Source organism: Muntiacus reevesi, chromosome 3 (assembly GCF_963930625.1).
Source record: "Muntiacus reevesi chromosome 3, mMunRee1.1, whole genome shotgun sequence".
Lineage (NCBI taxonomy): Eukaryota > Metazoa > Chordata > Mammalia > Artiodactyla > Cervidae > Muntiacus > Muntiacus reevesi.
The window spans coordinates 72,829,197-72,842,128 of NC_089251.1; the positions used below are offsets into that span (position 1 = coordinate 72,829,197).

The 12,932-nt window shown below is 34.8% G+C and overlaps 1 protein-coding gene across 2 annotated transcripts in view; it reads left to right on the forward strand.

Annotated features, from left to right (window-relative positions):
* The window catches only part of FBXO11 (F-box protein 11), a 107,496-nt gene that overhangs the window by 83,373 nt on the left and 11,191 nt on the right, over window positions 1-12,932 (forward strand). For both annotated transcript variants that reach the window (XM_065929315.1, XM_065929314.1), the window contains exons 5-11: window positions 2,089-2,218; window positions 3,148-3,231; window positions 3,322-3,454; window positions 4,583-4,689; window positions 4,776-4,887; window positions 4,976-5,082; window positions 5,170-5,307. In XM_065929315.1, the coding sequence (XP_065785387.1) occupies window positions 2,089-2,218; window positions 3,148-3,231; window positions 3,322-3,454; window positions 4,583-4,689; window positions 4,776-4,887; window positions 4,976-5,082; window positions 5,170-5,307 (811 nt within the window). The remainder of the gene's footprint in view (window positions 1-2,088; window positions 2,219-3,147; window positions 3,232-3,321; window positions 3,455-4,582; window positions 4,690-4,775; window positions 4,888-4,975; window positions 5,083-5,169; window positions 5,308-12,932) is intronic.

Below are 12,932 nucleotides of genomic sequence, written 5' to 3' on the forward strand. Positions count from 1 at the left end.
TTGCTTTTTTGATGATCCAGCAGATGTTGGCAATTTGATCTCTGCCTTTGTTCCTCTGCCTTTTCTAAATCCAGCTTGAACATCTGGAAGTTCACGGTTCTTGTACTGTTGAAGCCTGGCTTGGAAAATTTTGAGCATTACTTTGCTAGCATGTGAGATGAGTGCAGTTGTGCTATAGTTTGAACATTCTTTGGGATTGCCTTTCTTTGGGATTGGAATGAAAACTGACCTTTTCCAGTCCTGTGGCCACTGCTGAGTTTTCCAGATTTGCTGGCATATTGAGTGCAGCACTTTCATAGCATCATCTTTTAGGATTTGAAATAGCTCAACTGGAATTCCATCACCTCCACTAGTCTTGTTTGTAGTGATGCTTCCTAAGACTCACTTGACTTTGCATTCCAGGATGTCTGACTCTAGGTAAGTGATCACACCATCATGGTTATCTGGGTCCTGAAGATCTTTTTTGTATAGTTCTTCTGTCTATGCTTGTCACCTCTTCTTAATATCTTCTGCTTCCATTAGGTCCATACCATTTCTGTCCTTTATTGTGTCCATGTTTGCATGAAATGTTCCTTTGGTATCTTTTAATTTTCTTGAACAGATCTCTAGTCTTTCCCATTCTGTTGTTTTCCTGTATTTCTTTGCACTGATCACTGAGGAAGGCTTTCTTATCTCTCCTTGCTATTTTTTGTAACTCTGCATTCAAATGGATATATCTTTCCTTTGCTCCTTTCCCAGTTACCTGTTTATCACAAATGCTGGTTATCAGTCTAGGCAGTGTGTTTAAAACAAGAAGAAAAAAGTGAAGTTGCTCAGTTGTGTCTGACCCTTTGTGACTCCATGGACAGTAGCCTATCAGACTCCTCCGTCCATGGGTTTTTATAGCAAGAATTTTGGAGTGGGTTTCCATTTCCTTCTCCAGGAGATCTTCCCAACCCAGGGATTGAACCTGGGTCACTGGGTTCCCGGGTTTGCATTGTAGGCTTTACCATCTGAGCCACCATCTGAGTACTTCCTTTATTTAAAACAATGAAGTACATTTTCTGCTATTTGTCAGTTAAAAGCTACTGAGTGATTATGGAGAATACTTTTCATTCCATTGCTTTTTAGAAACAGAACTAAGTCTAATTTAAAACAGCTAACAGTTCAGTAAAAATGTAGACTTTGTATATCGCTTCTAGATTAAAGTTTGGACAGTTGTATTTTTGAACCATGAAATATGTGTGCCCTTTGACACAGGAATTCCACTTCTGAAAATTTGCTTACATTATGTATAAATTTTTCATAATAGCATAGTTAATAGTGGGAGAAAACTAGAAATAATCAGAGTCTAGCAATAAGGGATTGGACTAAAAGTAAACAGTGTTATGTCTACTTAGAGGGTTTTGATATAGTTATTAACAGTGAACTTTACAGTTTTTAATAGCATGGAAATATGCTATGTTATAAAAAATGAAAGCAGGATACAAAAATTTTATGTTATCATAATTGTAATAAATGAAACTCTAGCTAAAAAGACTGGAAAGAAATATAGTAAATTGTTAATAGTTAATATATTAAAAGTAGGTTATCGCTTTCATACTTTTCTGTATTTTTATAGCAACTATATATATTCTATGATGCTAAAAATAAGGTACACTTTAAATTTAAGAAAGAAAATTATCTTTGTGTTGGAAAGGAAAAAGGAGATGTTAAAAGAGCAAAATAAATGTTTATTTTGTATAAGAAATTATATAACAGTTAACTATCACTCCACTCCTAAGATTTGATGATTTGAGATCAGACATACGTGAAACATCATTATTTAAAATCATCCTTTTAAGTTATAACTGTATGTGACTTTTATAGTAAGGGTGGTTTTTATTTCCCTTTGACTAAGCAATCAGATTTTAAAGAATTGATGCATTCTTTTAGGTGGACTACTTTACTTTTTATATACAGTTACATTATTTTAGCCAAAAATTTTACTTTTATATTTAAAATTCTGCTCTTTCATATTCTTATAAGTTTTTGAGGCCTCAAATAATTTTTTTATAGTTGTTTAAAGAATATTTTATGAAGAAATCTTAAACCCCTTTTCCCCTCCAGGAAACGATTATACATGGAAGTATTCGAGTATACCCGCCCTATGATGCACCCTGAACCTGGCAAATTCTACCAGATTAATCCAGAAGAATATGAACACCCAAATCCATGGAAAGAGAGTTTCCAGCAGTTGGTATGAAGTATAAAAGGAAAATACTGATTTTATATTATATATATTTTAAATAAAAGTTTTTAAACATATAATGTTTTATTATATTTATATATTTATAAATACAGTTTTATAATAGTTCCTTTTTCAAAATTTAAACTCAAGTATAGGTTTCATGGGGATTTCCTGGTGGTCCAGTGTTTAGGACTTCACACTTTCACTACTGAGGTCTGGGGTTCAATTCCCGGTCAGGAAATTAAGGTCCCAGAAGCCACGCAGCATGGCCAAAAAAAAATCTAGGTTTCTCAAGTCAGTACACATTTACCAGCCAGCAAAGGAGTCATCAGTTCTTTTCACTACTGGCATATTTATTAATAATTTAAACAGTAGCAGTAAGTATCAATAGCCTGAGAGCAGTTATACTTTCTATGGATCTGTTTCAACTATATTTAAATTATTACTGTTGGGTAGTTATTTAGAGTGTCACAGAATTCCCTTGATAGTCCAGTGGTCACATTTAGCTTTATTTTCATATGGTCCTTTATGAATAGTTAACTACCCAACTAGGGGTGGGGTGGTTTTGTTCCACAAGGGATATTTGGCAGTGTCTAGAGATATTTTTGGTTTTCACAACTGGAGAAGAGACTGCTTCTGATGGTTAGAGTCCAGAGAAGCTGTAAACATCCTACAATGCACAGAATAAGCCCCTACAACAAAGAATCTGTTACAAACTATCAGTAGTGCTGAGGTTGAAAAACCATGTTCTTACTTACTGGGTATTACTGAGTTATAAACTGTTCCAGGTTTTACATTGCAGTATGCATCAGAACATTAGTTGAACTAACTAATACTTGTTTTTGAAAATTAATTTTAAAAATTCATGTAGTACTAAACTAATTTATAGTGTTTATACTAGTAGTCAGTTTTTTGTTTTTGTATTTTTGATGTCTTAGTATAAAGGTGCACATGTAAAGCCAGGATTTGCTGAACATTTCTACAGCAACCCTGCAAGATACAAAGGAAGAGAAAACATGTTGGTATGTTTGATTTGTCTTTTTCTAAGATTTAGAATGATGATCTTACAGTTCTATACTGACATGTTTTTGCGGGGGGGTTGTTTGTTTTAGTACTACGATACAATTGAAGATGCCCTTGGTGGGGTACAAGAAGCTCATTTTGATGGACTTATCTTTGTTCATTCTGGAATATATACTGATGAATGGATATATATTGAATCTCCAATCACCATGATTGGTGCAGGTATTTTGAAATGTGTTGTCATTAGAATTTTAATACTTTATTTATGTGATGGGTTTTTTAAAAATGCTGGTTACTTTAAAAAAAAAATGCTGATTACTTAAAATACAGATGAACCTTGATAATACCTTAATTGTAGGAAAAAATTAGAAATATATATATTTTATATGATGGAAATGAAAACTTTAGAGTTCAGAAATTATAAATGTATCTGTTTCTCTTTGAGGGGAGTGAATGTGTATAATTCTTGATGCCAATAGTTTGTCCAACTGCTTTAGTTTTTAAGGAGAGAAAAGTATTTGTTAGTTTTATCTTTTATTTGAAAATACAGAGGCTAATGTTTTTATTGCTGTGTTTTTAATGAAACAAATGTGCTTTTAAAATACTTTCCATGCTGTTTTAAAGTTGTTTTTATTGTCACATTTCTAAATATAAATGGTAATGTTTGTTGAGCACTGGCCAGTTATTTGAAAATTTATGGGCTCTCTGAATTTTTTAAGGATACAGTAGTACAAGAGCATTTTAAAATAGCGAGTAGTTGTTACTAGTTAATTACATTTGCATTTACTGCCCTTTCTTCTTCCCTCCCCTATTTCCACGTCAAAGAGAAGTGAGAGAGAAGATAGAAAAATTTTGCCTACTAATTTTCATTATTTCCCAAATTAAGACCAGTACTGAAAATAGTTTAAATAAAGAAGTTTCTTTCTTTCTCTCCCTGCTCATCATCCCCTTCTTTCTTCTCTGTGAATGTTGTTTTCTGGTGCTACTGGTAGTGATTTGGTTTCCACAAGAAACCCACATTTTAATATGCCATTGCATTTGGTATTGAATACTATTTGTAGCTGATTCTATTAAGAGTATTATTATACATGGATTTGAGTTATGGTGATGCTCAAATAATGTCCGTGTTCAGTATGACAAGTTATCTGTCTGATAAAAGAGTATTAGTCCTGCCTACTCAATTCTAATGTTCCTTAAAAATTCCCTCTCTAAAAGAACTACCCTATTTAAAACTGTAGAAAGGGTTCTATTGAATTATTAGTTTTATGGCAGAGTATTTTTACTGACTAAGAAAGTAATTTTTTGATCTGTCTGATGAAAATAAGATGCTTTAAAATATTTTCTTCATAGCACCTGGAAAAGTAGCAGACAAAGTTATAATTGAAAACACTAGAGATTCAACCTTTGTTTTTATGGAAGGTTCTGAAGATGCTTATGTTGGATACATGACAATAAGGGTAAGAAATTATAAATTTTTAAGTACATATATGGAAATCATTTAAGACTGTGGTTATTTATTTCAAACAAAATTTCTACTTTTCAGTTTAACCCTGATGACAAATCTGCTCAACACCACAATGCGCACCACTGCCTCGAGATTACCGTGAACTGTAGCCCGATCATCGATCACTGTATCATCCGAAGCACATGCACAGGTCAGTGTTCCCGTCAGGCATGTTGCCCAGTAGGGGTTTTTTTTTTTTTTTGCCCAGTAGGATTTTAAATAAATGTTTTTTCTTACAGTTGGTTCTGCAGTATGTGTTAGTGGTCAAGGAGCATGTCCCACTATCAAGCACTGTAACATCAGTGACTGTGAAAATGTTGGACTTTATATAACAGATCATGCACAGGTATTAATTTCAATTTTGTGGGTTTTTTTCTTTTCTGTGTTTTTTTTCCCAGCTATACTAATGTTTATTTCTGGTTAATTGTTGTAGGGAATATATGAGGATAATGAAATTTCCAATAATGCTTTAGCTGGGATTTGGGTTAAAAATCATGGAAACCCAATTATTAGACGGAATCATATTCATCATGGACGTGACGTTGGTGTGTTCACATTTGATCATGGCATGGTAAGAACACTTACTCTTAATTAAAAAAAAAACAACTAATATCGTATCAGTTAAATTTCAAATATGTGTCAGCATTTTATCATCACCAAATTGCTGAATTGAAGAGTATAAGTCTAAAAGTAGACTAAAAATGAGTATGCAATATCAATTCTGTAAATTCTTGAATCTAACATTCTTACATGTAGAGAAGATGGAGTCCTTAGAGAATTGATATGATCTTTGAAGAGAGTAAGGTCTAATCCAGTAGTTCTCGAATGTAAGCATGAATAAAAATCACCCAGATACAATAAATCAGGATTCTTCAGGATGGCACCCAGTATATGCATTTTTAGTAAGCACCATAAGTGAGTTTAATGCAGGTTGCTTTTTGTTTGTTTTTTGCCATGCTGCATGGCTTATAGGATCTTAGTTCTTCAACCAGGGACTGAACCTGGGCCCTCAGCAGTGAGAACATGGTGTCCTAACCTAACCACTGAACTGCTAGGGGATTCCTAATACCTAGTTTTTGTTGAAGTAATTTTTTAAAATCCTAGGACAGCATTGGCAACATTTTTTGTTAAGAAGTCCGAGATGGGACAGGAGGTTGTAATGTGGTAAAAAAACAAGGGTATGATGAAGTTTTATTGCAATATGTGGTATTAATCAAACAACTTTGGAACATTGAATTGGGACATATAAAAATTGTCTGTTAACAAAGGAAGTTTATTTTCAGCTGTTTGTGCCTAAAACCCTAACACATGTTGAACCCTTTTTTTGCCCACCACTTGTGGCATGTGACATCTTAGTTCCCCTACCAGGTATCAGACCCGTACTCCCTCAGTGGAAGTATGGAGTCTTAACCACTGGACCTCCAAAGAAGTCTACTAAACTAAACTCTGTTAAAACTGAAGTAGACTAGGAAGGAGTACCCTTTTATTAAATTCTGATTAGATGTAAATAGTTTTATTAATAGACCCCCCAGTTCATTATATTCCTGGGGTAACTAACCTGAGAAAAACAGTTCACTTAAAACTCATGCTGCATAGTTTGGGCCTGTAAATAAGAAAGCACAGTGGAGATGACCACTTGTCCTTCTCCAGCTAGAATTTTAAAATTGACATTTTTTTTTGCAAATTGTAGCTTTTTTTTCCCCAAGGAGTAGGAAAGAGGGGAGTTTGGAAATTGCGGGGGGGGGGGGTCTCAGCAAAAGTATGGAGGTTGTCAAAACATAAGAGTCTTCAGAGAATTCATCCTGCCTGGTTTCAAAGCATAGCTTTGTGTAACCTTCAGCTCTTAACTTCTCAGAGCCTTGAACTTGCACTACCTCATTTATACAACACACATGGATTGGGTTCTGTGGTTGATGGCAATGATGGTCCCAATTCTTCACCCCTTCCTGTGGGCACACTCTTTGCTACATAATTTTGCAGTGTCCTCTCACTTTGCCCTGGGCTCAGCCACGCAACTTGCTTTGGTCAATTGGATGTTAGCAAACAAGATGCAGTCCAGAGGCTTGAAATGGGTATGTACCTCTGTCTTCTCCATGAGAACATGCCCAAGGTAGCCCATTGGAAGATGAAAGATATGTGAAGCAGATTCGCATTACAGAAGCCAGCCTATATCAGCCTATGGCCAGCTGGTCCCCAGCAAAAATCAGCAGAGCCACCTAGCCAACTCTCTGGTCAACTAGTTTACCTCTAGATGTCTGAGAACAAAATCCTTTTTTTGGTATAAGCTGAGCTTTGGGGCTTTTGTAGTGCAGAATTATTGAGTCAGTGCAGCTACCATTACATGCTAGCCACTCTGCAAGCACTGACTACAGTTATACAAGAGGATAATAATGCCTATCATGAAAGACCTTTGATGATTAAATAATAGAATACATATAAAGTGCTTGTCTATTAATAAATGCTTTCTGCTGTTTTTATAAAAGAGTCTTAAGAATCTACCCCCTCTTAGAGGCCTGTGTTGGTAATATTTTTTTTTCCCTAATTTTTTCTTTTTTTTCCTAACTTCACCCTACCTGCGGCGTGCAGAATCTTAGTTCCCCAACCAGAGATCAAATCCCTGCCCCCTGCATTGGGAGAGTGTCTTAACCACATGGACCATAAGGGAAGCCCTAGCAGTAATTCTTAAATGAAATTCTAAATGGAATTCATATTTTTGTAATGAAACTATACTATGCTAGTATTTCTTTGCCTGTGTTGCCTTTAGACTTTGCCCCAGAGTTACATATACAGTTTCAAGTATCATATTTATGCATGCGTCTGGTCTCATTCATAGATGATTTGAGGTACCAGAATAACTTTAACCTGAGTAAATTTCCTCATTTTTAAAATACCTAATGTTGATGGTCACTTATTAAAATTCATCATAATAATATACTCTTCACACAGTCCCAGTACAGTTTACATTTTATAGATTCAGGTTTATAAATTTTTAAAAAACAAATCTTGGGCGATCCTACAGATAGAAATCTCATCAATCCTTAATGGAAATATATAAATTATATAGACTTATAAGGAAAAGATGGTAATAAAGCATATCTTGGGCCTCTCTCATCTATTTTAGTATTGTGATACAATCCTTTAAAATCCTTTGGTAGAATGTTCTTTATTATTAAGGTGTTTTTTTTGTGTTGATTTCCATGACTGGTAGGATATCACTAAGGTTAACCTTTTTAAAATTTGACTTTGTTTTTTCATAGAACTTCAGAGAACATCAGAGTAAATATTTAAATTAGTTTCTGTACTGTTCTCTGAAATTGTCTTTCCTCTTTCTTCTCTATGACCAGCTTAGAATTTAAACTCCTATATTGGCAAGACTGAATGGTGAAAGAATTTCTGCTATTTTTTTTTTATCTTAAATTAATATTTTAAAATATTACATGCCCTGTATAAGACATCCCTAGAATTTCAAAGGTTATGGTTCTAGAGTTTGTCATAATTAACTGCATGTTTAAACTTCTGAAAAATTATAAAAAATACTTTATATTTCAAACTTCTGTACTCCATCATTTGTATCCTTATTTTTCTTTAGAGCTTTACAACATGTATATTCCTACAGTTATTTATTAACCTTCAGTCCTTTTATCATAGTTTTTCCATTCCTGATTTTATTTTGATTCATTCTTGATATGGCTATTCTGTCATCTAGCCATTTTGATTCTGTTTATTTTTAAAAGGAAGGCTTATAGCTTGAATTCTTCCCACTTGAGAATGTCTACCCGTTAACCTTTTAACTTTGCTGAGTTTATAGTTTTTATTTTCTTTTGCTCAGAATTGTGTAGCTGTTTTTATATTTCTAGAATTGAGTGTGACTGAGAAGTCTGAGATCATTCTGGGTTTTTGTTTTTTCCTTTCTGATGGAGATTTGCTTTTCTACTTCAGTTACCCATGTGTTGTTTTTGTTGTATGTTAATAGTTTTCTTTTTACCACTTTTCTGTTTCATATGTTCCTTTCTTTAGAAACTTAGCTATCTTCTCTGTTACTTATGTTGTTCTATATTGCTTCCTTCTTTTCCTTTGTGCTGTGCTGTGCGAAGTTGCTTCAGTCATGTGTGACTCTTGGCAGTCCCATGGACTGTAGCTACCAGGCTCCTCTGTCCGTGGGATTCTCCAGGCAAGAATACTGGAGTGGGTTGCAGTGCCCTCCTCCAGGGGACCTTCCCGACCCAGGGATCAAACCCACATCTCTACGTCTCCTGCTTTGGCAGGCCGGTTCTTTACCACCAGCACCACCTGGGATTCTGTGTAATTTCCTCAAATCTGTGTCTTATACTGTGTCTGCATATCTTTATCTCTTTTTTCTATTGTGTTTCCAGTATGGTTTTTATCTCTGATTTTTTTAATGTGCTTTTGTTTTATGGAATCCTTCTTGAATATATAATACTGGAGACAATATTGTAATGAATTTCCCATGTATCCACCCTCCACATTCAAACTTTCAATTTATGTTTCAGTTTTATTTCATCTGTACTTCATACATTGCTTATTCTCTTCTTTATTCCAAATTATTTTGAAGCAAATCTCAGATATCATCATCTCATCTGTAAACATTTCAGCATGTATCTTTCTTTTAAAGGTAGGATTCCTTCTTTTTCTTTTACATAACCACAGTGCCATTCTCACTCCTAAAAATAATAATTTTTCTATCAACATCTACAGTTACCCAATTCTTTGTGGTTTTTTGTTTTTAACATTCAGTCTGTTGCAGAGTGTTATTTTCATAAAGTAAAATTAAAATATAGCAGTAGCAAGTTTCTATAAAATTTTCAAGATATGTATTCTAAGTTTATGAATTTAGCTCATGATAGATTGACAGTAGACAAAAACAATGTTGAGGTATGGTTTTCCTCTCCTTTTTACTTTGGATAGTCCTCTTTAGATAAGAAGTGCAAGTTTTGGATAATAGAAGTTGTACATTAGTGTGTTTCTTCAAATTTTCTTCTTGTGCCTAAATTATTTCTTTGAAAATATTACTGTAGGATTATTTCCTTCCTCTCCTGTGTTCTGTTCATGACACTAGATGTCACTACTTAGTAGAAGATCATTGGTTATGCTTGCTTATTAGAACAGTTAGTTGGGGAAATATACCTTGCTAAAGGTGTATGGTAACATCTGCTAGCTCTCACCTTAGTCTTCCTTATTCAGATATCACAGTATTAGGCAAGTGTTTGATAGAGTATACTTTGGGATTGTAGACATTTATTTCAATGAAGATAACATATTTTTCTTTCTTTATTCATTCCTTTTTTATCGCAAGAGTTTAAGAGAAACTCCTGAATGCCTTTCATTCTGTCATCTTTAATAAAGACTATTTCAATTCAAAAATTTTTAATGAAAAAATATTTAATCTCTCCTTTTGATATCAGTGTTAATTTTTTTAGATTGGTAGAATGATCATTTTTAAGGACTTATATATTAGAGATTTAGGAATGCTTGTGCTGAAAAGTTAACAAGCTTTTGTTTTAATATACTAGAAGAAGCTGTTAGCAATCTGGTATCTTCTGGTAGGGAAATAAATCATTTTATGATGAGGAGTAGTCTGGTAAAATGTCCTTGCCCTTGGAGTTTTGTATTTATATTAGAGCTTTCATGGTTTGCATCTTAAAAGGCAAAGTAGAATTATGTTTTCTACTTACAGTCCATTACACCATTTTGCACTAAAGGCATTTCTTAACAAAATAGATGCATTTCATTAAAATGTATTTTAAAGCAAAATTGCACTAACTGAATCCTTTAATTCATAACAATAGATTGGTTTTCTATGATATTATAAAACTATGTCAATCAAGTGTTGCCCTTTCTGCCTGTAATAAAATCACAGTTGTAGCAATGTGAGAGGTTCTGAGAACATGAAGGAAAAAGATTTTTCTTTTCAAAAAGTTTTTGCTGCTTTTTTTCTTGAAAGCTATCTTAAAACAAAAAATACAGATTACAACTCCCATCTTTGATAGAACTAGGGGACATTTTTAACCTCTAAATTGCAGTATGATAAAATAACCATGTGCCTATGATCATGGTAACCAGTTCAGATTAGAGCAGGTTCTAAAAATTGCTTATATTCAGGACGAACCTAATGTGAATACAGATACATTAAGAAGTGATTGGGCGGCCTCCCTGGTGGTCCAGTAGTTAGCAATCCACCTGCCAGTGTAGGGGACACCGGTTCCATCCCTAATCCAGGAGGATCCCACATGCCTTGGGGCAGCTAAGCCCGTGCGCCACAACTACTGAGCCCACATTCCAGAGCCTGCGAGCTGCAACCACAGAAGGGCAGACGCTGTAGAGCCTGTGCTCTGTCATGGGAAAAGGCACTGCAATAAGAAAGCCCGCATGCTGCAGTAGAGAGTAGCCCCTGCTCACCGCAACCTGAGAAAGCCCACACCACAACAAAGACCCAGGCACAGCCAAAAATTTAAAAAAAGAAGTGATTAGAAATTCCCTGGCAGTCAACTGGTTTGTATTCCAAGCTTTCACTGACAAGTGCATGGATTCTATCCCTGGTCTCCCGGCAGGGAGTCCCTACAAGCTATGCCTTGCAGCCACCCCAAAAAAAAAAAAAAAAAAAGTGATTTAAACAACTAGTAGCAAGTTTAGGATAGAATTACCTGGACATGTAAGCAAAAGAGAACAAGATAATTGTAGGAGAGCAAAAATCTCATCTTTCATAATAGGAGATCATAATACTAAAAACAATACTAAAACTTCAAACTCAAGATAAGGCAGTACAAATTTTCACTTAAAAATATGAAAGTAGGTCACAAGAATTGAAAATGGGGACCTCTGGACAAGGGAGAATGAAGAAAGGGACTGCTGTTTGCCTTAGTAAACTTGTAGGTCCTAGTTGACTCCTAAGTGTGCAAGATCAAAACCTAAAAAAAACAAGTAATTCTCTGGTGGGCTAGTGGATAGAACTCTGCACTTTCACAGCTGACGGCTTGGGTTCAGTCTTCGGTCAGGGACCTAAGATCCAGCAACATGTGTGGTGTCACCAAAAAAGCAACTGTGCATTTGAAAATTGTCTAGTAGATGTATTGTAGCAAAGTATACTTGCAGTACTACAGGTTGTACTAGCACAGCCCAAACATGACAGTGGCCTGTTACTGGAATCTTCATAGAAGCCCAGTAAATAGCATACCTTTTCCTGCCGCATTCTGAGCAAATTAAGAAATCAAAGCTATGAAGTAGCATAAGGAGGTTGAAATATCAACTTCATTTCTCTTAAAGGTTAAATTGGAGGATACAACTTAGAATGAGAACTAAATGGGTCTGTTTAACTGAACCCCAGAATAAAATGGACTTACCTACTTAGTCACAGTCAATGTTCCTGGAATAGTAAAGAAGGTATACTCCCCTAAGGGCAGCTCACTTCTGTGAGAAAAAGGGTGAAGCTGAATTGACCATACTCAGTTTATTCTTTCCCAAGTTTACCATTCAGGGTATATCATTCAATTCGTGACAGAGAGAGAGAGACAAGTTGAGCGTCCTTCTCAATGATGAAAACAGCAAAATGTTGAATTGTTCCAATCTGACATTAATCTCTTTCAGTTTAATCTCTTTTACAATTTTTGTTACTTTGATGCTCAGTTTTGCCATAATAGTCTGTATACACCTGGTGTCGATCCATTTTTAGTTGGTATAAATCAAAGAAGAAAAATTTTTTTCATATACTAAAGAGCTGTTTTTGCTGCAGTCCCCCATTTTTTTTTAAAAAGAGTAAGTTTATAACCTGTATGTTAACAGGTAAGTTATAAGTGATTTGTACTTTATTTGTGGGAAATGAAACCTGAAAATTACTTCTAAATGTTCTTCTGAGAGAGACATTTCCTTAAAGAGTTGAATAATGTAGTATATTAGAATACTCAGAATTACATCCTGTTTTAACCTCTACTAGATTTGGCAAAAAGTTTATCAAGTCATGTTTGAGTGCTTACCATGTGTAAAATCTTAAATAGATGCTCCAGAAGTTAGTAAAAGAGGCACCCTTTCTCCTCAGGAACTTGTAACCAGGTAAACATGGATATAACAAATTAAGCACAAGGTAGTACATGGAGGTAGCATAAGGAAATGCTTAGTGCTCAAGGGGATCTAATTAGAGGGGACACATGGAATTTTTGAAGGGAGGTAGACGAGTATGAAATG